The sequence below is a fragment of the Myotis nattereri genome (genome assembly GCF_964212035.1).
Source record: "Myotis nattereri genome assembly, chromosome: 2".
NCBI lineage: Eukaryota > Metazoa > Chordata > Mammalia > Chiroptera > Vespertilionidae > Myotis > Myotis nattereri.
The window spans coordinates 84,464,113-84,486,063 of NC_138076.1; the positions used below are offsets into that span (position 1 = coordinate 84,464,113).

Sequence of the window (21,951 nt, forward strand, 5' to 3'; positions counted from 1 at the left end):
CCTGTGTTTTTTTTTGTGTGTGTTTTTGTCTTCTTCCTGACCTATTATTGACAGCTATCAATCCTCCTGTTACATGCCAGTGTTTCCAATCTTTTGTGCCCCAGAATCACTGAGGGGTATTTTAATAACAAAGCCGCCAGGGCATTCCACATATGAGTGAGATCATGAGATACTCTTCCTTTCACTGGCTTATTCCTTAGCATATTGCTCTCCAGGTCCCTCCCTGCTGTCTCAAAGGGTAAGAGAGCCTTCTTTTCCACAGCTGCATGGCCTTTAAAAACCATCCCTATTTCCTCAGGCTTTCTTTATAACCATCTCCCACTCTTAGAATTGTTTCATTATTGTTGGACACCTGCTTTCTCTCAGGCTTTTCTAGCAGCTTCTCTGTTATTGAAAGACCCTCTCCTCTCCAGCTTTTAACATCCAACATGGCCGTTAGGAGTCCCTGCCACTTGCCTTGCCTTCTTACATTTCGTTAATCTACCCACCTGTTCCTCTCTGAAAGCCGCTTGCTGCCTCTCCTGTGAGGACACTGTGATGGTATGTTTTCAGAAATCCTCAGCGCAGTCTCTCCACAACACAGTGTTCTGATCTACTAGATGTTGGGTATTACTTTTCTTCGCAGCCGCGTTTCTGGAGAAGGTTCCCGCTGCAGCGGGCTGTGGCCTGCGCCCAGGGGTGGCCCTGCAGCGCTGTGTCTGTGGGAACTCACCACCCTAGACCGAGCCTCTCACTAGAGGAGACAGGGCCGGGCCTGTGTGCAAGCTCTCCCCAGACAGCCGCCGCTAGATACGCTGTCTTTTCTCTTTGTTATATGTCCACGCATCCCTGCTTCCCTCTCTCACCACTGACAGATGAGCAAACAGTCCCTGGCTGTTCTCCCAGAGTCAGGAAAAAAACACACAGGGACCCTGTCCTTGGTTCTCATCACATGTCTCTGCATCAGCCTGACTTCATGTCTTCTGTCCTCCCAGGTAGCCTCTTTCCCAACTAACCACAAACACTTCAAGTGCACCTGGCACTCACAGGATCAGGGGAGTCCCCACCTGTGTCACACATGTCATACCTAAACTAAAAAACAGCCTCCCTTTCATTTCTTCTTTCTTTGTTTTTTCTTTTTTTTATTTTTCTTTTTTTATTGCCTATGCCAGTCACTTCCTTCCCACTAAACCACTTTCTCTCTTATTCCATTTTTATTTTTCTCTCATTCTCATATTTTACTGCCTGACCTCAACCTGTGTTTTTCCTTCTTCCTGACCTATTATTGACAGCCATGAATCCTCCTGTTACATGCCAGTGTTTTCAACCTTTTGTGCCCCAGAATCACTGAGGGGCATTTTAATAACACCGCCGCCAGGGCACTAACTCCCAGCCATTGGTATTTGTAGGTAGCTCCCCAGGTCTGTCTCATGTGCAGCCAAGGCTGGAACATCTCATTTAGACCTTCTGTTATCGCTCCAGTGTCAATTCTCAACACTGCCAAAGTACCTGGGATTTGCAGATGCCATGGAATCCCTTAATTGGTTATTTCTTACAATCTTGAGGAAACTCTCTCAGGATAAGCCTTATGTTACTGCTGAGGCTTGGAGAAGGGACCTCATTTGCCACGCCACCCCGGAAACAAAACTAAAATAGTTCAAGAGGCTCCTGACCTCATCTGGTTCACTTATTTCTTTGCTCTTTTCAGTGACCCTAAACTCTCTCTTCCAGGGATACCTATTCTCACTCATATGGGCCACCTTTTCAGAGTCTTTCTAATGACGTGGCCACCCACATGACCCTCTCTTCAAAAGAGCTTCGCGGAGAGCTTGACATTCCCCAGTTAGTCCTAGAAAATGGGAATGAAGCCTCTCAGCATTTACTGCAGAACTCTTGGTTTCTCATTCATTCAGTTGGCTCCACTTCACATTCTTCAATAGGACACATCTTCTCATTACTTCTCAGCCCCAGAGCCTGAGTACTACAAATCCTGCTCCCATAAACCTAGAATTCATCTTCTCTGAGTCCTTGGGCAGGGAGAATGCTCATATTTTAAAATCTGTCTGCCCCTGGCCGGTGTTGCTAAGTGATTAGAGCCTTGGCCCACACACCAAAGGGTCTCGGGTTCGATTCCTGGTCAAGGGCACATACCTGGGTTGCAGGTTTGATCCCTGGCCCAGTAGGAGCGTGTGGGAGGCAACCAATCTGTCTTTCACATCGATGTTTCTCTCTCTCTCTCTCTCTCTCTCTCTCTCTCTCTCTCTCTCTCTCTCCTTCCCTCTATCTCTCCCACTCTCTCTGAAAAGCAATGGAAAAAGTACCCTCTGATGAGGATTAGTAAAAAACCCACACAACCAAACAAATAAACAAGAAAACTGTCTGATAGCTAAATTATAGCAATATTTCCCGGGGAGATATTAAAGCCCTCTATGTATTGATCATGATAATCTCTTTCAATTCTCCAGAAAAAGCCATTTTTGCTTTTTTGCTTTGCTCCTTACGATGATTTGTTTTTGGTTTCTGATGAATATATTTTCAGAGAGCAATGATTTATTCTTACTAGCAAGTCCTTAAAAACCCTCTGCAAGTGCTAAAGCCCCAGTTAAGTATGAATAATCAAACACTAATGCTTTTAAACACCTCTACCCCCTTTTCCGAGTGAGAAATAGAGCTGTTTGGGCAAGTTTATGAGGTGACCTTGATTGAATTAAAGAGGTCAGGGATGGAACAGATTTCAAACTTATGCTCAATGATTTTAAAGAAATGACTTCCATCCAATTAAGCAGGAATTAGCATGAAATATTTTATTTCTGAAAGGTTAAAAGAATCCCTCTGAGGAAGCAGCTCTCTTGTTACTAGCTTTTTATTGAACATGAGAGAGAAGGTGCCATGTATAGTTTTACATAAAGTGCTTTGTGAACACAGTGCTGACGATCTGGCATCAATTATACTATTCCTTGGGGCATAAACGTTCTACGGAAGGGGCAAACAGTCCAATTAAGTTTTAATTTCTATTTCAAAAGCCAAAGGATCTAACAACTTTCAATTACTAAAAAATAAATTAAAAAATCAAGATATATTTTCCATCTGCAGTAGCCTCAACCTAGTTCTAGAGGAAAAAGTTTCAAATGTTACCTTACTAATTTTTTTCTTTTAGCTCCATCCTTTACTTTGAGAGAGCATGTCATTCTTCCTGCTCTAAAGTGTGACAGAGTCTCTGATATATAATGGTGGAGTAGAATTCCACAGAGGAGTGAGGAGGGACTGGACTCAATGGGAGTTTGGGGACTCGGAGGTATTTCTGGGAGGGGAGACCTGAGAGGAACTATGGTGATGCCAATCTGCATCTCACATTTTGGTACCACTGACCTCAGAGTGCCATGCAGACACGATTATATATTGGAAGGAGGCCATAGGGTATTAGAGAGAGAGAGAGAGGTGGGGCTCTAATTACACCTGGGGTCCTCATCTGGAACACATAGTCAGGTCTGTGACAATTAAGTAGATGTTGTGTTGTTGTTTTGTGTGTTTCCTTTGGATTAAATGGGGGGAAAAATCCTTCAACAGATTAAAATTTCATTCTTCCTAGTTTTTTTTAAATCCTCATTGAGGATATGTTTTTACTGATTTTAGATAGAGAAGAGGGAAAAGAAAGATAGAGAGAAACACTGATGTGAGAAAAACATCAATTGGTTGCTTCTCATATGAGTCTCAACTAGGATCAAACAAGGAGCCCAGGCATGTGCCCTGACAGGGAATCAAACCTGCTACCTTTTGGTGTACCGGATGGTACTCCCACCAACTGAGCCACTCAGCTAGGGCTCTTCCTAGTTTTAATTTCCTATCTATTCACTGAACAAATTCTTGTCCACTTACTGTATAAAATGCAATGCACTGGCCAGAGAGGAAAAGATCCTGAACTAGTCTTTAAGGAGCATAGCAGGTGGAAGGTCTTCCCATCTCAGCATGTTTTCACCCTTATTTGCTAAAACAAAGAAACAAAACAGCCCTAGCTGGTTTATCTCAGTGGATAGAGCATCAGCCTGCAAACTGAAGGGTCCTTGGTTCAATTCCAGTCAAGGGCACATGGCCAGCTTGTGGGCTTGATCCCCAGTTGGGGGCGTACAGGAGGCATCCGATCAATGATTCTCTCTCATCACTGATGTTTCTAACTCTCTCTTCCTCTCTAAAATCAATAAAAATATATTAAAAAAATAGAAACAAAACAAACCTTCTCCAGGTATAAGACAGAGTTCTGATGAACAGATTTATACAACTTCTCAGATACTCTCAGCTCTCACAGGTTTTTTTTTTTTTTTATCTATTAATCTTGCTGAGACTTCTGAGAATAGAGAGCAGGCACTGTAAGGAACCATGACCCAGTGCTATTCCAGAACAGAGAGAACTCTGATGATATGCTACTAGGATTTTTTTTAAAGTAGATAAGCAACACTCTTAGATCAAAACTGAATATTAGTCTTAGAAGATTTCACTTGCTATTTTTTTTCCTTAATCTGGCACTGCAAGTAAAGTGATATCATGTTCTCACATACATCATGAGAACTCACTGAACATGTGTTGTTTCCGTTTTCTCCCTGCTTTGTATTATGGCATTGCTTAGGGCAACTTAAGGAGGAAAAAAACTAAGCATAGAGCAATGAATGACTAGGATGCTCAGGTCACGTAAACTACACTGGGAAAGTCTAGGATGGCAGGTGGCAGGTGGAGGCATTCTTAAACAACTGACTGGTAGGTAACTAAAGGAAGAATGAAATCCCCTATCCTATCTCCAAAAGATTTGCCAAATAAGTTTTGCCTGAAAACTTGTAATTGCAAAAGTTACCCACTATAAACTTGCAGAACTTTCTCAGCATTCCAACTAATTATTGTGGGGGGAGGGGGGGTAAAAAAAAAACCCCACATTTTTCTCATTAATTTAGAACATGGGGTGGGATGGGAGAGGACATATTACTTCTAAGATTTCTTCTAGGCCAAATCTTCTCAGAGTCTGTGCATCTCAGTAAGATTGATATTATTGCAGATCTTCTCCCATAGACTCTTATTTTAAAGATTTATTGGGAGGTACAACTCATAAAGAAAAGCCACAGGAACAGGAAGCAGGAAGAGCACTTCAATTAAATCTTGAAGTTAGATGGAGAGTCAATAAAATGGTGATGGGCAGGTAGGCTCTCCCTGGCCCTGGGAATGCAAAGGAAACATGGGGAAAGAAGGGAAGTTAAAGGGCTAGTACTGTAGCTCAGATCATTGCAGATCAACCATCAACTCTATGCCTGTGCTTTGAGAAATGTCCTTAGTTTTAATTTTTCACTTTTTTTGGAGAGCTAGGCAGTGGAAACATGGGTTGTGACAATGTGCTCTTTACCAAAGGAAAGCATTTCTTCTTTCTCTTGCCTAAAACCATTGAGCAGATTGTTTCTGAGGAAATACATATCACCCAACTAGAAAAGGGATTGTGTCAATTTCCTGAATATTTTTAAAAGTTGGAATGAGCTTAAAAACAGTTTCTGGATACACCACCTGTGTTGAAGCCAATCTCCGGTTAGTAGAAAATACGGAAAATAATGGAAAGACTGAGCATAAGGCCCAGCCAGCTTTGTCTGGGTTAACGTTAACATGTACTGAACATCTCCAGTCTACCTTTGCCTCCAAATGGCACCACAGTGCCACACACATAGCAGGCATGCAAAGTCCCTGGTGGATTTTATTTGGCAACTGACTCTTAGGATGCCACTTAAGGCATTTCAGAAATATTCTGGAGCTTTTCTCCCATGAAATTAGTCATGCCATAGAAAAGTCATTAGCCTAGAAAGAAGGAAACTGGTGTTGAGTTCTAGACTTTCATTTACTATCTTGGACAAATAACAAAATTTCTCAACACGGGACTGCATATTCCTATTTGTGAAAAAAGGAGGAGGCTATACAAGATGATTTCTAAGGGTCTCTTCTATGCCTAAAGAGACTCATCATTGCCAATCTCTGTGGGTAAGAACTCAACATGTCTGGCTGGTTTAGAACTTGAATTATTTGTTGGATCCTTAATAAATAGTTATGCAAATATGATCAGCCCTTGAAATAGGAAATGGTAAGACAGTGTGGTCTAGAAAGGTAAGCATATTATGGTAAATGAAATGTGGAAATTCCCTAGTTTAAAGCAAAAGAAGGCAATCAGTAAACGTCCTCCTGATACCTGTTACTGTTCTTTACTGCTTTTGACTGTCTTCCTGAATCAGTGGTCGGCAAACTGCAGCTCGCAAGCCACATGTGGCTCTTTGGCCCCTTGAGTGTGGCTCTTCCACAAAATACCACGTGCGGGCACGCATGTACAGTGCGATTGAAACTTCGTAGCCCATGCGCAGAAGTCGGTATTTTGTGGAAGAGCCACACTCATGGGGCCAAAGAGCCGCATGTGGCTCGTGAGCCACAGTTTGCTGACCACTATCCTAAATGATTGAAAACAGCCAGGTGGTACTGCCCTATCAATAAGAATTTTACCATATCCTCTTAATTTAAAAATTAGTATTTATGGTAGCTTAATTATTAAAATAAAGCAATACATGTGCATATTATGGAACTTTTTTTGAGATGCACAAAGAAGAAAACAAAATCATCTTTTCTCACACCATCTAGAGATAATCACTCAGAATTTTTTGACCTATATCCTTACAGATTATCCCCTAACATACAAATTGTGAGTCTAACACATACACAAACACACAACAGGAATGGTCTATACATTGATTTGTAACTACTTTGACTTTGTGAACAGAAATATCTGAAATGGAGTCTCTAATTGTCATGGGGTCCTGAGGTGGAGACAGGAGGCCATGGAGGAAGTTGGTCTTATGCACGTCCATACCTGGATGGCACCTGGACTTTTAGATGGTGCCAACCATAACGGGCTACATCTGCTGCCATGCTCAGACTGAGGCTTATTTCTATGAACTCCAACCTAGCAAACAGCATGGTAACCTATCCCATATTAATTAATGTTAGTTATTTTTGTCTATGCCAACCATAACTCTTTCAAATAAACTATGTAAGCCTGCGGGTTGTACTTTTATAAACATTGTCTTTTTCCTCCACCCTCAGAGCACAGTTCAGGTTCCTCTTGAATCCCTAACATCCCCATATAAAGATTTGGACTGCTTTGCAGCCTCAGTTATTTCTTCTTTAACAATCACTTAGCAATGTATCAAGAGCCTTCTCCCATGCCATTATATAGTTTTCTAAGCATGATTCATTTTAAGGCTGCATATCTATACTAATAAAAGGGTAATATGCTAATTAGAGTGGAAGTCTTCCAGATGACCATCCGGATGTCCTTCCGGACAAAGCCACGGTGGCTGCTGCGAGGACTGGGCTGAGGCTCAGGCAGCCTCGGGCGGCTGTGAAGGGCCCAGGCTCAGGCCGGCAGTGGCAGCAGCAGCAGGGTAATGGGGGTGGTGCCTTCCCCTGGCAACCCTGGCCAGGCCACCTCCTGCAGAGGGAGGCCAGACTGAGGCTTAGGCTGGTGACTGAGGCAGAGGCAGTTAGGGTCGATCAGGCCGGCAGGGGAGCAAGGTAGGAGTGATCAGACTGGCAGGCAGAGGCAGTTAGGGTCAATCAGGCTGGCAGGCAGAGGGGTTAGGGGTGATCAGGCAGGCAGGCAGGTGAGTGGGTAGGAGCCAGTGGTCCCAGATTGTGAGAGGGATGTCTGACTTACTAACAGTCAGACATCCTCCGAGAGGTCCCAGATTGGAGACGGTGTAGGCCAGGCTGAGGGATGCCCCCACCCCCCATGCATGAATTTCATGCACCGGGCCTCTAATCTATAATAATAAAAGCATAATATGCTAATTAGACCTGACATCCTTCCGGACGACCTTCCAGATGAAGCCAGGGCTGAGAGGGAAGCCCAGGTCCCAGGTGCCAGAGGGAAGCCAGTGCTGGCAGCCGGGGAAAGGAAGGTCTACTCTTGCATGAATTTCATGCATTGGGCCTCTAGTACGTATATAATTAATTAACCAGTTCCCTGGTGTTAGATATTTACATGTTTCTAGAGTAGTTCTGATAATTGGAGAGTTAGGTAACTGTGTCAAGTGGCAAGGACCCACATGGCCCAAGTGGAGAGCTAGGGCCTCTGGGACCCAGCAGCTCTGGAAGTTACAGTGGGCTCATTGAAGAACCTGCAAAACCCAGCTTGAAACGCTATAGCATAGTCCAGCCGTGGGCAAACTACGGCCCGCGGGCCAGATCCGGCCCGTTTGAAATGAATAAAACTAAAAAAAAAAGACCGTACCCTTTTATGTAATGATGTTTACTTTGAATTTATATTAGTTCACACAAACACTCCATCCATGCTTTTGTTCCAGCCCTCCGGTCCAGTTTAAGAACCCATTGTGGCCCTCGAGTCAAAAAGTTTGCCCACCCCTGGCATAGACTCTGCCTTAAAACATCTGTCCCTCCTTCTCTGCTAGTATGGGAGTCAAATACAACTTCCTTTCTCTGGCCACCTCCCAGAAGGCTTCCACATTGTGCCCTAGAACCGGGGAGAACAGTTGCTGAGTACTTAGTCCCTCTCTGGTATCAACGACATTCACCCAAGTGAGAGAAGTGTCTCTAAGCCATTTAGATATGGGAGGGCTTACTATACTAGCTTTTAATTAGCAAACTTCAATATCCAGGGCTTCTAAATACAGTTAAGTCTTCACTTAACATAATCCATATGTTCTTGAAAATGGTGACTTTATGGGGGACAATATACGACAAAACCAACTTGACCATAAGCTAATTGATATAAATGGGAGTTAAGTTTCTGGAGCATATTTCTGATCACAAAAACATTACCAAACTTCTAAGCTTAAATACTTCTAATATTAAACACTGAAATAGATGTAAGCCATACATACATTTAAGAAAGATTAATAAAGACAAGTAAGTTCATTATTTCCAACCCCCTTGTTCCAGTTAAGGGTTGAGGTGGCTCTGCAGAGCCTATCCCAGCAGCTCAGGGCACAAGGTGGGAACTAACCCTGGCCAGGACAGAACACCATTCCATCGCTGGGCGCACTCACACCCACATCACCCAGACGGGGACAACTTAGACACTTAACCGGTTCACCTCTCCTGAACATCACTGGGACGTGGGAGGAAACGAGAAACTGGAGAAACCCGCACAGATGTGGGAAAACGTGCAGATTTCACACAGTGACTCCAGCCAGGAATCAATTTTTTTTTCTCATCAACATTATAATGAAATGGCACTGAACAAAAGGATGTTACATGAGGACCTGCTGCATCAGTATCATACAGCAGCAGGCGGAATTTCTAAGAAAGGGAAGAAAGTGATTACTTCTTTCAATTATTATTATTTTTTTTTCATTAGTTGCGTAGCACTGAATGTGTATGACCAACTGGAATTCTGTAAGACATTCTCCCATCCTCATTTTTGTATTCATACCATAAATCCAGCATCTTTAGGTCTTTGATTAATGAAGCTTATGAGCAACAGTGTTAGGAATCAAGATACAATAGCTTTATGCCACCAACTGTGCTTGGATAAGCAATGCAGTATGAAAGCAGAGGAGAATTAGGACAATGATGTTCATAAACAGCCAGTGCATCAGTAAGTCCATCAGTGTGCTAAGAAGTTGGTCCCAACATATGTTTTAATAGGGTCTGTTATTGATTCTTTTGGCTAGTGCCCCACTTTCACAGTGTTTGAGTCACACTTGAAGGTGTAACTGGAGAGGCACAGAGGAAAATCAGTAGATGCTCTCTTTCCACTACCAGCCAGCTAGGTAACTACAGCTTCTCTGCCACACGCACATTTAAGGGATCTGGAACATGCTTTTGGGAGGGCTGGTCAAGTTTTCAGGATTTTAATAACCTCAGGCATTCGCTTTGGACACCTCAAAGATTATAGCATCAATTCTCATAGGTGCCTGTGAAAGAGCCCATGATCCTGGAAGGATACACATGATTTGCTCTAATTTTCTATTTCATTAACATATAAAAAGGAAGCTTAAAAATTCACTTGTTATATAAGGTCTGTCTGAAAACAAAATCATGCAGAATTACTGTGTCTGAGCTTTAAAAATACATAGAAAAATGCTTACATAGTTCATCTGTGTAGAAGAAAAAATAGAAACCACACAGTCTTTTATAGAAACTAACACAATTTTATTTTCTTCTTTTTTTAAAAAAGTTCTCAACTAAAGATAATTTTTAAATTGAATTTAGAGAGAGAGGAAGAGAAAGGGAGAGAGAGAGAAACATCATTGGTTGGTTGCCTCCTTGTATATGCCCAGACCAGGAATGGAACCCGCAACCTTTTTGGTCTATGCGATGACCCTCCAACCAATTGAGCCACCTGGCCAGAGCTATTTTCTTCTTTCTTTATTCTTCATTATTAGATCTTCCAAAATGACCAGGTGTTATTTTTATATGAAAAACAGGTTTGCCTTGGCTGGTGTGGCTCAGTTGGTTAGGCATCATCCCGCACCAAGAGGTTGCTGGTTCGACTCCCAGTCTGGGCATATGCCTGGGTTTGGGGCTTGATCTCCGGTAATGGGCATGCAGGAGGCAGCCGATTAATGTTTCGTTCTCATATCGATGTTAATGTTTCTCTCCCCCTCTCCCTCTTCCTTCCTCTCTTTCTCAAAATCAATTTTTAAAAGAAGTTTGAAAAAGAAAAACAGAATTTATGTTTAGCGTGTTACATGCTACTGGAGGGCCATGAGCTGATCTCCTAAAAGTGTTTTCTATGAGCACTGATAGAATCACAGGAGAGCACTCGACGAATTGTGTCAGTGTTGAAAAGGGTAATCCCTATTTCACAACCAGAAATTCCTACTTATTATTTACAAACTAAAAAGCAAAATTAGGAATAAATACTACTAGGAATTCTTTCCTACATTTAGGAAAGAAAAAGAAAACTTACAAACTTACCCAGATGAAGTCATCTAAATTCCCTCAAAAATATTCTGATTTTTTTTTTCAGAAGTTGTGAAAACCGCACTTAAAATCTAACAGCACTGTGTTAATTCTGCTCAAATACAACCTGAAAACATATTTTAACATCCTGTCAGAATGAGATACTAAGAGTGTCGATAAAATGACACTAAAATGAATGTAAATTTAGATTGCTGTTACAAGTGGCTGCCTGGCTCTGGGAAGATGTTGGGTTGCTATAGTATTTTCCATAGCAACTTTGCATCTTATTACATAAATATTCCCTCAGTGTCCTGAAAGCCTGCTAAGAAAACAGGATTACATCTACTCTCCTATGCAATGATCCTGCATCAGCGTATCAGACGATATGCCCAGAGAACATAATAAACTGTAATCCGGATAACAGTGTCCCCGGCAGCTGAGGGGAATCCACACACTGGGGCTGTGCACCGGCAACTGGGCTGGGCCCTTGTGCTTCTGGCCATTCGGTTACACTCTTCCCAGGTCAGGGTCTGTGCGGTTCTTTCTGAAAATTGGCTGTTAACTTCCTCACTCTTCTCCTCTGCCTGCCAATGGCCCAACAGCCCAAGCCCTTCGCCAGCTCCCCGGGCTCATGTCACTAGGCAAGAAGCCAGGGCTAACAGAGCCCGAGTCTACTCTGCACATGCAGCTGGAGAGGGTGCTGGCCTATTGCTCTGGAAGCCAGTGAGAGCCCACCAGCTCCAAGCCAGTATCAAGCAGGTGGTTCGTTTGAGAACCTCCGCGAGGGCGCCCGGTTTTGTGGAGGTGCAGCGCAGGTGAGTGGTTACAGTGTCGGGGAAATCCGTGCTTTCCTAGACACAATGCGATTTCAGCAGCACAGATCAACTTTACATAAAACACACGGTTATGGAAAATGTGTGCGTATCTGAGAGCGATGTCAGGAATAAGGCATTGTCAGGCGCCACATACAAATAAGATTCTAAGGGGCTAAACTTAAAGACAGTGTAGGCTCCTAATGTGAATTTGCAAAACAGATGAACACAGCCTGGCCGGGCAGAAGGAACGCTTCCCTCCCATGTAACAGCACCTGTCTCTTGCACTTAAAAGGTAAAGGAATTTACAAAATGATGATTTTATAGTTTTCAGGAACATGTTCATTATGAAGAGAGAACCGTAACGGTATATAAAATCAGGGCACTGAAAAAAATCTATCCAAAATAAACATACATTGGAATTATTTGGCAAGATTAGCAAGAAGAGAGAGAGAGAGAGAGAGAGAGAGAGAGAGAGAGAGAGAGAGAAAGCCTTGTGCTTCTGGCCATTCGGTTATACTCTTCTCAGGTCAAGCAACAACTATGCTTGTAAATGAAGCTCTGTTTCCAGAATTTAGGAATGAAGCAGGCTACCGAGCCCACCTCGGAAGATGTATTTTATCATCTTGAAGCCGTATTAGTTTTAATTAATCACCCTTTCTTGTTAAGCATTTGGGATCCCAGGAGACATTCCTTTGTGGTGAAAATAAAATGCTTGTCTTTAACGGGGTGGTCGCTGATAGACACACACCACTGCTGGATTCCTCCTTCGGGCTGTCATTACATGTGCACACAGAAGGCGACAAACAGCTTGTCCTCCCAGGCTCCTCTCACCACGGACATGCCTGCCTCTGGGTCTGCTGGTGCAGGAGCTCCACCCCGATGGCAAGTGGCGTGGACTCACTTGCCCCATCTGAAAGCCTGTGGCCCTCTGCAGAGCTCTAAGCAACTCCAGAGTAAGCCTGCTCAGATCGCACTCAATTCAATGGGAAGCGTCTACCAACTGCGAGTGAGACAGCCCCGGCCCCCTTCAGTTGGCCCCGCCACGGGCTGGAGGACCCTGCGCTCCCCTCCGGCGCCCAGTGTGGTGCTGGGGTGGCAGTGAGCCCGACTGTGTCTGTAACCTTCCCGTTGGGCACCCTTTATGTCTATCAAAAGCACTCCTAAGCAGGAAACAAACTAAATCAGAAAAACAGGCAGTCCTGGTGTTCAAAGAGATGAAGGGGATAACAAGAGAGAGCCTTATTATTAATTTTTTTTAAAACTAACGCTTCCAGCTACATATAAAACTATTCAGGCAGACTGAATACTGCTAATTCCAACTGAACTTAATTATGAGTCTCAAATTTGACTCGGCTGGCTGAAAGATTTGGCAAATCTTTCCAAATGATTTCTTATTGAAAAATTTTTTAAAAGTCTGTACCTATGATGTGGTGCGTTTCCATGGAAAATTGACAACCCAGAAAACATTCTTCATAATTAAAAAAGTAATTGCTCCCCTATAGAACTCAGAGCTTAAATGAGGTGTAATTAAAACCCAAGAACATTTGTGCATTATGGAATGGTTTAAGGGTTGTCTATTAAGCAAAGGACATATTAGTTTTATTCTTCTAAAGTTTGTGTTCAATATACAATGTATACTCCCTAAATACTGGATGAGGTACATACACTGGGGTAATTATGTTCATTTTGGTTTATACTGAATTTAAATTCGTGGCTTTAGAACACATGTGGCATTAGGCATTGTATTTTTATTAGGTTAATATATTTCTTCTCTTCTAAAAGCATCTCACACACTTGAGGGCAGGGTACACTGTGTCTAACCCTTGCCCTATGCCCAGGGTCCACAGAGCCTTGAACACAACCAGGTGCTTGACAGATGTTTAGTAATAATCAGAATGAAGCTGGGTTTCAACTTTCTGAAGTGTAGACTATTGAGCATGTGACACTGTATTTTGTATGTATACATGTTCAGACCATGTGGGGGAAATGAATTATCTTTGTTTAAACACGCTTATTAATACTTTCCATTTAATATTCTTTTTCTTTTTATATATTTATTTTTTTGACCTTCACCCAAGGATATGGCTTTACTGATTTGAAAGAGAGAGGAAGGGAAAGAGAAAGAGAGAGAAACTTCACTGTGAAAGAAACTTATCGGTTGCCTCCCATATGCACCCAGAACAGGGATTGAACCCCCAACTTGGGTATGTGCCCTGACGGGGAATCAAACCTACAACCTTCCAATGTGTGGAACAGCACTCCAACCAACTGAGCAACACCTGCCAGACTAATGCTTGCCATTTAATTAGAACAAATGTTCTTAGGGTTGCCATCTTCCTATAAACTTATGGAAAAAAAGCATAAAGACCAGAAGAAGGGGAATATGCAGTTGAAGTCAACACACTTTCCTTGAGTGCTGACTTGGTGAAAGGCCTGGGGCCAGGAGCTGGAGGACGACCAAGATAATAAGCAGAGTCAACACTGTAAGCAAGGCCTTTGCATGCATTGATTCATTGGACGCTCACAGTGCTAAGACTGATCAGGTTCTGCTATCTGAGGCCTTAAGATCTAGGATAGACTTCCTCTTTTCTCCTCTCTTCCTTGAGCTTTCTTGTCCTCATCCCTACAGTCAACCTGGGGCTGGTGGGGGGGGATAGTGGGGGGGGGGGAGAGGAGGAATTAAAGAGAAAAAGAGAGGGAGAAGGAGGGGGGAGGAGGAATAGATACAGCTTTTAAAGTTTGGCTTGATTCCAGTAGGAGGTAGACTATGCAATAATAAATTGAATTTTTATCAAAAACTATCTTCACAGGCTTCAGAACAGGATGCTGATCTTCTAGAATGAATGCTTCGATAAATCTGTCTTGGTTTTCAAATTTATTAACAAAACTCATTTTCACTTTTATCATCATCTTAGTTTTGCTTCAGCAAACTGCCTTCCCTTTCAAGATCCAGCTGATGGGAGCAGTGAACAGCCCGCCCAGAACTACTACTATATTGTAGTGAGAGCCGTGCGGGGGACTCGAGTCAGACACGTGGTAAATTATTATGGGTGGTGAAAAGCGGAAGTACAATGAAATATTCTTCATAACCAGAAGATCAGAGATATATTGACCAATTTTGATTTTTTTGAAAGAATTTAGCGCAAGGTATACAAGTCCTCCCACATGATACATTGCGTCTTCTCTAGAAACCAGTTCTCCCTGGCTGCCCCTCAGAAATAAAACTGCCTGTTGGCTTTTGTTCCAGGAGACAGAGGAGGGAGAAAGCCAGCACTGGCGGACCAAACTCAAGCATCCTGTCGGGGGGCGGCCTCACCACAGGCCTCCCACAGGCCCGGGACCCCAGAAGGAAATCCCTTCAATTTCCAAGAATGTCTGGGGCAGCTACTGCTCAGAGCATCCAAGACAAAATCTCATTGTTTTAGCAGAAACGAAAAGGGCAAGGGATTCTTTAGAAGATGGAGGATTTTGCTTCTATTTCAGCATTTGGCAATTCCCGCTAGTGAATCAGAACTACATTTTGAAGAGGCCTGCTCACAGGTGCCTGACAGCTGCGAATGTGTACCTACAATTAGTGCTGGGTCACCTGAGGAGATACCACTGAAAGATCCCCTCAGGTTGCCGCCGCTCCCCCCCCCTCCCGCGCCCCACACCCGGTCCCTGGGTCCCTGCTTCAAGCAGCTGTTGGAAGGAATCTGTCTTCGGCTGGGTAAAAGACCAGATGGGAATTCCTGCTCTCTGACAGTGGCCCCAACATGCAGCCGAAAGAAAAAACCGCTGCCTGCTTTTGGCATGATCTTCGGGGCCCAGTGGAATAAAAAAGGTTAGTTGCTTTCCTTTCCCTCTAATCAGTCCTGAGCTTTCCTCATAAACCACATGCCACGTTCCCTGGTCCGTCTCATTTTGAAAGCACAAAAAAGACTTTGAACTCCTGGGGGCCTGGCATTTGAACTCCAGTTCTTTCATCTTTTCCCTCAGCACTCAGTGGAGAACAGGCCGTGTTGTGCTCATTAATTCTACTGACCAAGTAACAAGCCTGGTGAAAGCTTCTGAAAGCTCAGGTCCCACTTCAGGCTCTTACCAGACGCCTGGGGAAAACGAAGAGAGGTCAGAGAGACGCCTCTTTAGTCAACCTTCCAGAGAGGACCCTGCGGTCCCTGCGAGGGGAGAGGTCTGGGCACCTCTGTGGATTCTTCTGCAGCAGAGCTCAGGGCGATCCTGCAGGGATACGCTCGCTGCTATGGTCTGTAACCTCCCCTGTGAGCCACCGTTCTCAGTCATCATTCTGGCCCTATCCTAAGCAGACTACAAAATTAGACACATTTCTTACTCGGGAAATTGATTGGTTGTTTTTTAAAAAATGTCCTTTCCTTGCCAAAAAAGCCACAGGTTCAAATAAAAATTTCTCATTAACTCAATTCTTTTCTCCTACACATACCTTATTAAGTATGTTAAAGATACAAGTTTCATGTAGACCTGCCTCTCATCTAGAAACTTCAAAAATGATGAAAGCTTTTTTGAGAAAAATATTTTATATTTTTATGGGAAGATGTCATTGAGTTTAAGAAAATCACACTAAAATTTACTCTTTTCCTTTGACAGATGAAGGTGTGCAGAGTAGAAATGCCGTGAGGAGGGTGGTTTCCTCAAACAAGCAAATTTAAACCCAATTACGAAGCAGTCCTGAGAAATCGGTAGCGTCTCACTAGGAGGCACACAGTGACACACACATGCTAGCTTCACTTTTCAGACAAAGGCTTCAGAAAAGAGGGGCATGGTGCCTTCGTTTATGCCAAGCTTCTGAAAGATGATATAAATAAATGAATTTGAGGCTAAAAGGAAAATGTTCTAAGGAGGTTGGTCTCAAACTTCAGCCTGCAACAGAATTCCCTGCAGGGCTCAAATCGCAGATTGCTGGCTCTCACCTCCACCTCCCTGAGGTTTCTGATTCAGTAGGTGTTGAGCAAGGCCTGAGAATGTGCATTTCTAGTAAGTTCCTACCCATGGTCGGCAAACTGTGGCTCTCGAGACACATGCGGCTCTTTGGCCCCTTGAGTGTGGCTCTTCCTAAGCCTTAGGAGCACCCTAATTAAGTTAATAACAATGTAACTACCTATATAGTTTAAGTTCAAAAAATTTGGCTCTCAAAAGAAAGTTCAATCGTTGTACTGTTGACATTTGGCTCTGTTGACTAACGAGTTTGCCGACCACTGCCCTAGACGATGCTGGTGTTGCTGGACTGACGACCACACTTCTGAGAACCACTGCTCTAAGGATGCTGAGCTCCCTCTGCTACCCCCGGACAAAGCAGCTTTCCTTGCGACCATCATTTACGCCTCTGATTCTCCTTGAAAGCCCTGGAGAAACAGGGCATTCACACCACTCTGCAACCCTGATGACATGACCATTTTCTGAATCTTGATTTTGGCTTCTACCAACAAATTAGCGAAGGTCACCTGTTTCTGGTTACCCGACTCTTTCTGTTAAAAAGCTTGGGACAGGTGAGTGTTTATTCACCGGTACGTCCGAGGAGATAGATCAAATCTGTCATGCCTCTATTTGTCTTTTTTTTTTGCAACAGTGGCAACTCTGGTTCTTCCTGGGCCCTTTACACCAAACTCTTCCCCTTGGACAAGCAGTCCCCATTGGTGTCCCCTATGTGGAGTGACCACATCCTTGGCCTGCTTCTACAAGACCAAGGGATTTACATATACACAATTCAAGGACAGAGTTTTACATCAGTATCTCAGGTGAGACGGAGTACATGAACCAAGTTCACTCTGAGCTTCTCTCCTTTTTACAGCTCAAAAGTGATGCCCCTTCCTTGGTACAAAGTGGACCAACCCTCTGACGGCAGGTTAGGTGAACCAAAGTTCACTGGAGAACAGTCTAATTCTCCAGCGAGCTCTTTCAGAGGCTAGAAAGCTTCCTCAGGGATTAAACAATTCGCATGTTAGGACACTGACTGAAGCTAGATTTTATCTGCATTTCAGCATCAGTGGTGGCTACCATACTATGGAAAAGGATTTTTATGAGAACAGGCAAGTAACCCTGAAAAAAGTATAATGGCCCCAGACCTACTCATAAAGAAACAACTGGAACCATTGAAATTACTATGTTCCCAAGAAGTGTAAAGTTCTACTAATAAAAGACACAGTCACTCAGAGATGAAAGAATAGTATAACTCAATAAAGGTGAGTTATGTGTTCATTCCCCAATGTATATGCCCCACCTGGGATTAGGAACATCACTGAGATACCTCACGGTGTGTGGCGGTTTTCAGCGTTACCTGATTCATCGACTCTCATTTTTTTAGTTGGGCTGTCACAGTTCTCATCATCTGACATTTCCATCTCCTCTTCGCGACGGATGCCCATGAGCTGCTCACTTTGAGCATTCCGGAGCTCCTGAAAGTTAAGAGTACACGAATGTTAGTCACTTTCCCAGTGGTCTTTCAGTGTATTATGGCTGACACATGAGCACCTATCTGCAGTTTTCCCCTTTCAAACATTGCCCCACCTAATCTAGGAAAACATTCTGAGGGGTACAGAAGGTGGGGGTGGAAAGACAGGAATCTGGTATCGGACTTGGAATAATTCCTGCTCACCAATGACTAGTCAAGGGCTCTTCAGCAAATTATTAATCTCTCAAGTTTCAATTTCCACATTTGTAGAAAAGGAGATAACATCCACCTAGCAGGGCTGTTGTGAGGATTACACAGAAATACCTATCACCATGAGTGGCACACAGGAGGGGCTCATCGCTAAGGTTTAGGAATACAAGCAAGGAAACGTTTAAAAGACTGGTCTGCTACTGACCCACTGTACTGTGTAGCTCTAGGAATGTTTCTTCATCTCTCTTAGCCTCAATTTACTCACTGGAATATTGTGATGATCATACTTTTGAGAATAAAATAAATTAATGCATGTAAGATACTTAGCCTCTTGTTAAGCACATGGTTCTCCAAGTTGAAAATGCAGACCTCTATTATTCTTCCTGCAGAATAGGGGCCCTGCATGTGAGCATGTGGCCCTGTGTGATCACACACACACACACACACACACACACACACACACACACACGCACCATTCATATATTCAAATGGTCAAATTTAAAAATATGTTGGAGGGCAAAATAAAAACAGATGGCTTCTTTTCCTAGTGTTTTACATTATGGTGTCGAGTTTATTGTTTTTGTTGTGATGGTTGCTTTAGCATCACTTTATGATCTTAGGATTATATCTTACGCTCTCCACCTATTACAGGAGTGACTGCAGCCAAGGCATTTAATTTCTTTGAGCCTTTGTCAATTCACACATAAATGGGGAATAGTAGTAATAAAGGCCATTTGAATGCAAGCATGCCATGTGAAAACTTATAAAAATAAGGAATTACAGAATATTGTTTTACAACTGTATCTAAAAATCAGAACACTGTAATCATGTATGTTAAATAATCATATTATTTGTATAAATTTCTATATTATGTATTTGTGAATCCTTATCCATTGTGTTCTCTTATATGTGTTTCCCCTTTTTACCTCATTTAAATTGAAGTCTTTAAATAAAGTCAAATAGTTAAAATAATTTCACTTTATAATAAACCTTTGAGTAACAATAAAGCTAAAGTATGACGAGGTACTGATGGCATGACTTTAAGCATAGTTCTAAGGCCCATTCAATCAATGTGTGCACATAGTAGTCTGTGTTATTGGTTCTTTCCATTGTCTTCCCTGCTTAGCTCACAGATGTGTACTGCAGCATGATGGGAAGGGAAGTATTTGCGTGGTCAACTCTTAACCCTGGGAATCACCAATACAGAGGACGGGGAGGGGGATCAGCAGAGATGCAAGGTCCCTGGGACAGGGACACATGTCAGGGCAGTCCTGATGGCCACCAGGCTGACGGCCCAGGCCTCCTTGCGTGACATGCCACCGAGTAGAAGGGGTGCCAATCCTGCCTTAAACAACACCATGGGTATCAGAGGCGGATGTCACATGTGATTAGTGGGGAAGTTTTTAGGTTGTGGACAGCTAATTTTTCTGACAAAGAGGCCAATTCCCAAAGAGGTGGCCTGAAAATACTTAAAACAAGGAAAAGCCAGGCGGAGAGAATAAATGAGCCTGAAAGAGCCTGTTGTTTAGTCCCCACAATTAATGACAAACTGTCATACAGTAGCTGTTCTAGTGGGGGAGGGAGGCAGAAAGGAAAACAATGGGAGGAAAAAAAACAAGCAGAGGGTGTTTCCACAGGGTGCCTCTGGTTCAGCAGTAAATCACTCGCGCACTCTAATAAATCTGCAAAGGTGTTGCAGATAATTAACAGATGCTGTACATGGGAACGCGGAAAAATCAAGCCAATTATCAAGCTTATGTGCAACTGAGAAATCATCCACAATGTAAAATTACCAACTGGTACTTAATCAATTAAGCGACACGTCGGAGAGAAAATCAAAGGTAATTTAGAATCCTATTTCCTGGTACATCCATAGAGCTGGCGGGAGTGGCAGGGAGAGCCATAAAGGCCCTTCGCAGGCACAACGTCAGGACAGCATCCTTTCTACCCCTCAGCAGGGAGCAAGGTGAGCAGGCTTCCCTGGAATAAAGCTGGAACCTCGCGTGTCCTGCTCCACAATGGAGAGGACAGCCCTGGCCCCAGCACGGGGGACGCCAGGAGAGGGGGCCAGATGTGGCAGGAAGTGTGAATTAAATCAGTAGCTGATATTTGCTGACACTCACTACTAATGCCAGCCTTTCTATGCACAGGTTTATTCAGCATCATGCCATTTGCCTTTTTCTTAATATTTCTTTTAATCATGTTTGGTTTTTACGTGAAGGAAAAAAATAAGCAATTCATAGCTTGTTCCCAAATCTGAATCATAGTTCATGGATTCTGATCTGTGTTTCATAACCCTCAATTTGTATATTTCATCATAAACTAAGGCTCTTTCCTCCAGAAAATCAACCTTAATTGGGATACTGGGGTCTTGATTCAGTGTCTGGGGGAACAGTAGGGAAGCATCCTTTGTTTTTTTCCTGGCCCCTGAAAAGTTAAAGAGAAACCCCACCTTCTCCTTACTCACAATGCTGAACAGAGGAACAGAACTGCATCACTCACCATCACCTTCTTAGGCATTTGTGAACAAAATAAAAATGTCTTTCTTAACAATAAATTGCACTAGCACTTTAAGTGTCCCATTATTGTGAAGTCATCGGCATTCACCATAATAACAGTGATAATAAAGGATTCATTTGCTATTTATGTGGATATTATATCTAGTGCCATTGGTATTCAGCTGTAATTTAGCATTAGTTAATGGGCACTTAAAATGCTACCCAAATGATTGATATCACAGTACTTTGTGGTTCTTCAAACTCTATATAAAACACTTATTTTACAAGTGGGAGCCAAAATCATTAAATAAATAAACCTTACCTTCTATAAGTTTGGGATTTTGAAAGGGGAATATCATTTAGAGAACTCTGATATCAACATGCTAGAGATGGAGAGACATCCACATGAAAAACATTCTCTCATTAAAAAAAGAAAGAATAAGCAAACAAAGACAGTATACTTACTGTTAAAGTACAGGTTCAAAGCGTACACTACACTGTGGAGTTAAAAATAAAGCCGGACGACCAATGACTAATGACACATTTTGGCCCTTCTACGTGTCAAAGAAGGTCAAGTTCTGGACTCTTCCCTTGGGGTGAATACTCACATTCACACATGCATTGATGCAGAGGGCAGACTTGGCTAGCCCGGCCGCTCCCTCCCCTGGGGAAGTTTGCACCGGGAGAGGTGTGGTTTAACCTGCTGGCTAGTACAGGGACTAGGGCATTGCTCATGATGAGAAAGCGTGCATGAGAGGCATACCTGCCATTTCTAGACCAAAGAACAAACTGTCCTCATCAGGTAGCAGAACAGCGACAAATCTCCGTATTTATTAAAAACTGGTTTTCTGTTTTACTTTGCACTTCATTTCATAATCATCAGGCAAAGTGGCTTGGTTTGTTTCTGAGCTCTTGGCTATGAATGGAAGGCTTTCTGCTCTCCCCCTGCAGGGGAGAAGAGCTCTCTGTCCTCCAAGCAGGAAGTCAGCTCTTTGCTGGGCAAGGAACAAATCTGAGCTGGATTTGGGTGACAATGAGACAGGACAACGGCAAGATGACTGCCCACTCTAACAAAAACCGTAATGACTGCAGCCACACTATTCTCTGCCAA

The 21,951-nt window shown here is 43.1% G+C and overlaps 1 protein-coding gene across 3 annotated transcripts in view; it reads right to left on the minus strand.

Annotated features, from left to right (window-relative positions):
• ENOX1 (ecto-NOX disulfide-thiol exchanger 1) overlaps window positions 1-21,951 on the minus strand; it is a 593,708-nt gene that overhangs the window by 104,807 nt on the left and 466,950 nt on the right. For all 3 annotated transcript variants that reach the window (XM_081082747.1, XM_081082748.1, XM_081082749.1), the window contains one exon: window positions 18,019-18,136. In XM_081082747.1, the coding sequence (XP_080938873.1) occupies window positions 18,019-18,136 (118 nt within the window). The remainder of the gene's footprint in view (window positions 1-18,018; window positions 18,137-21,951) is intronic.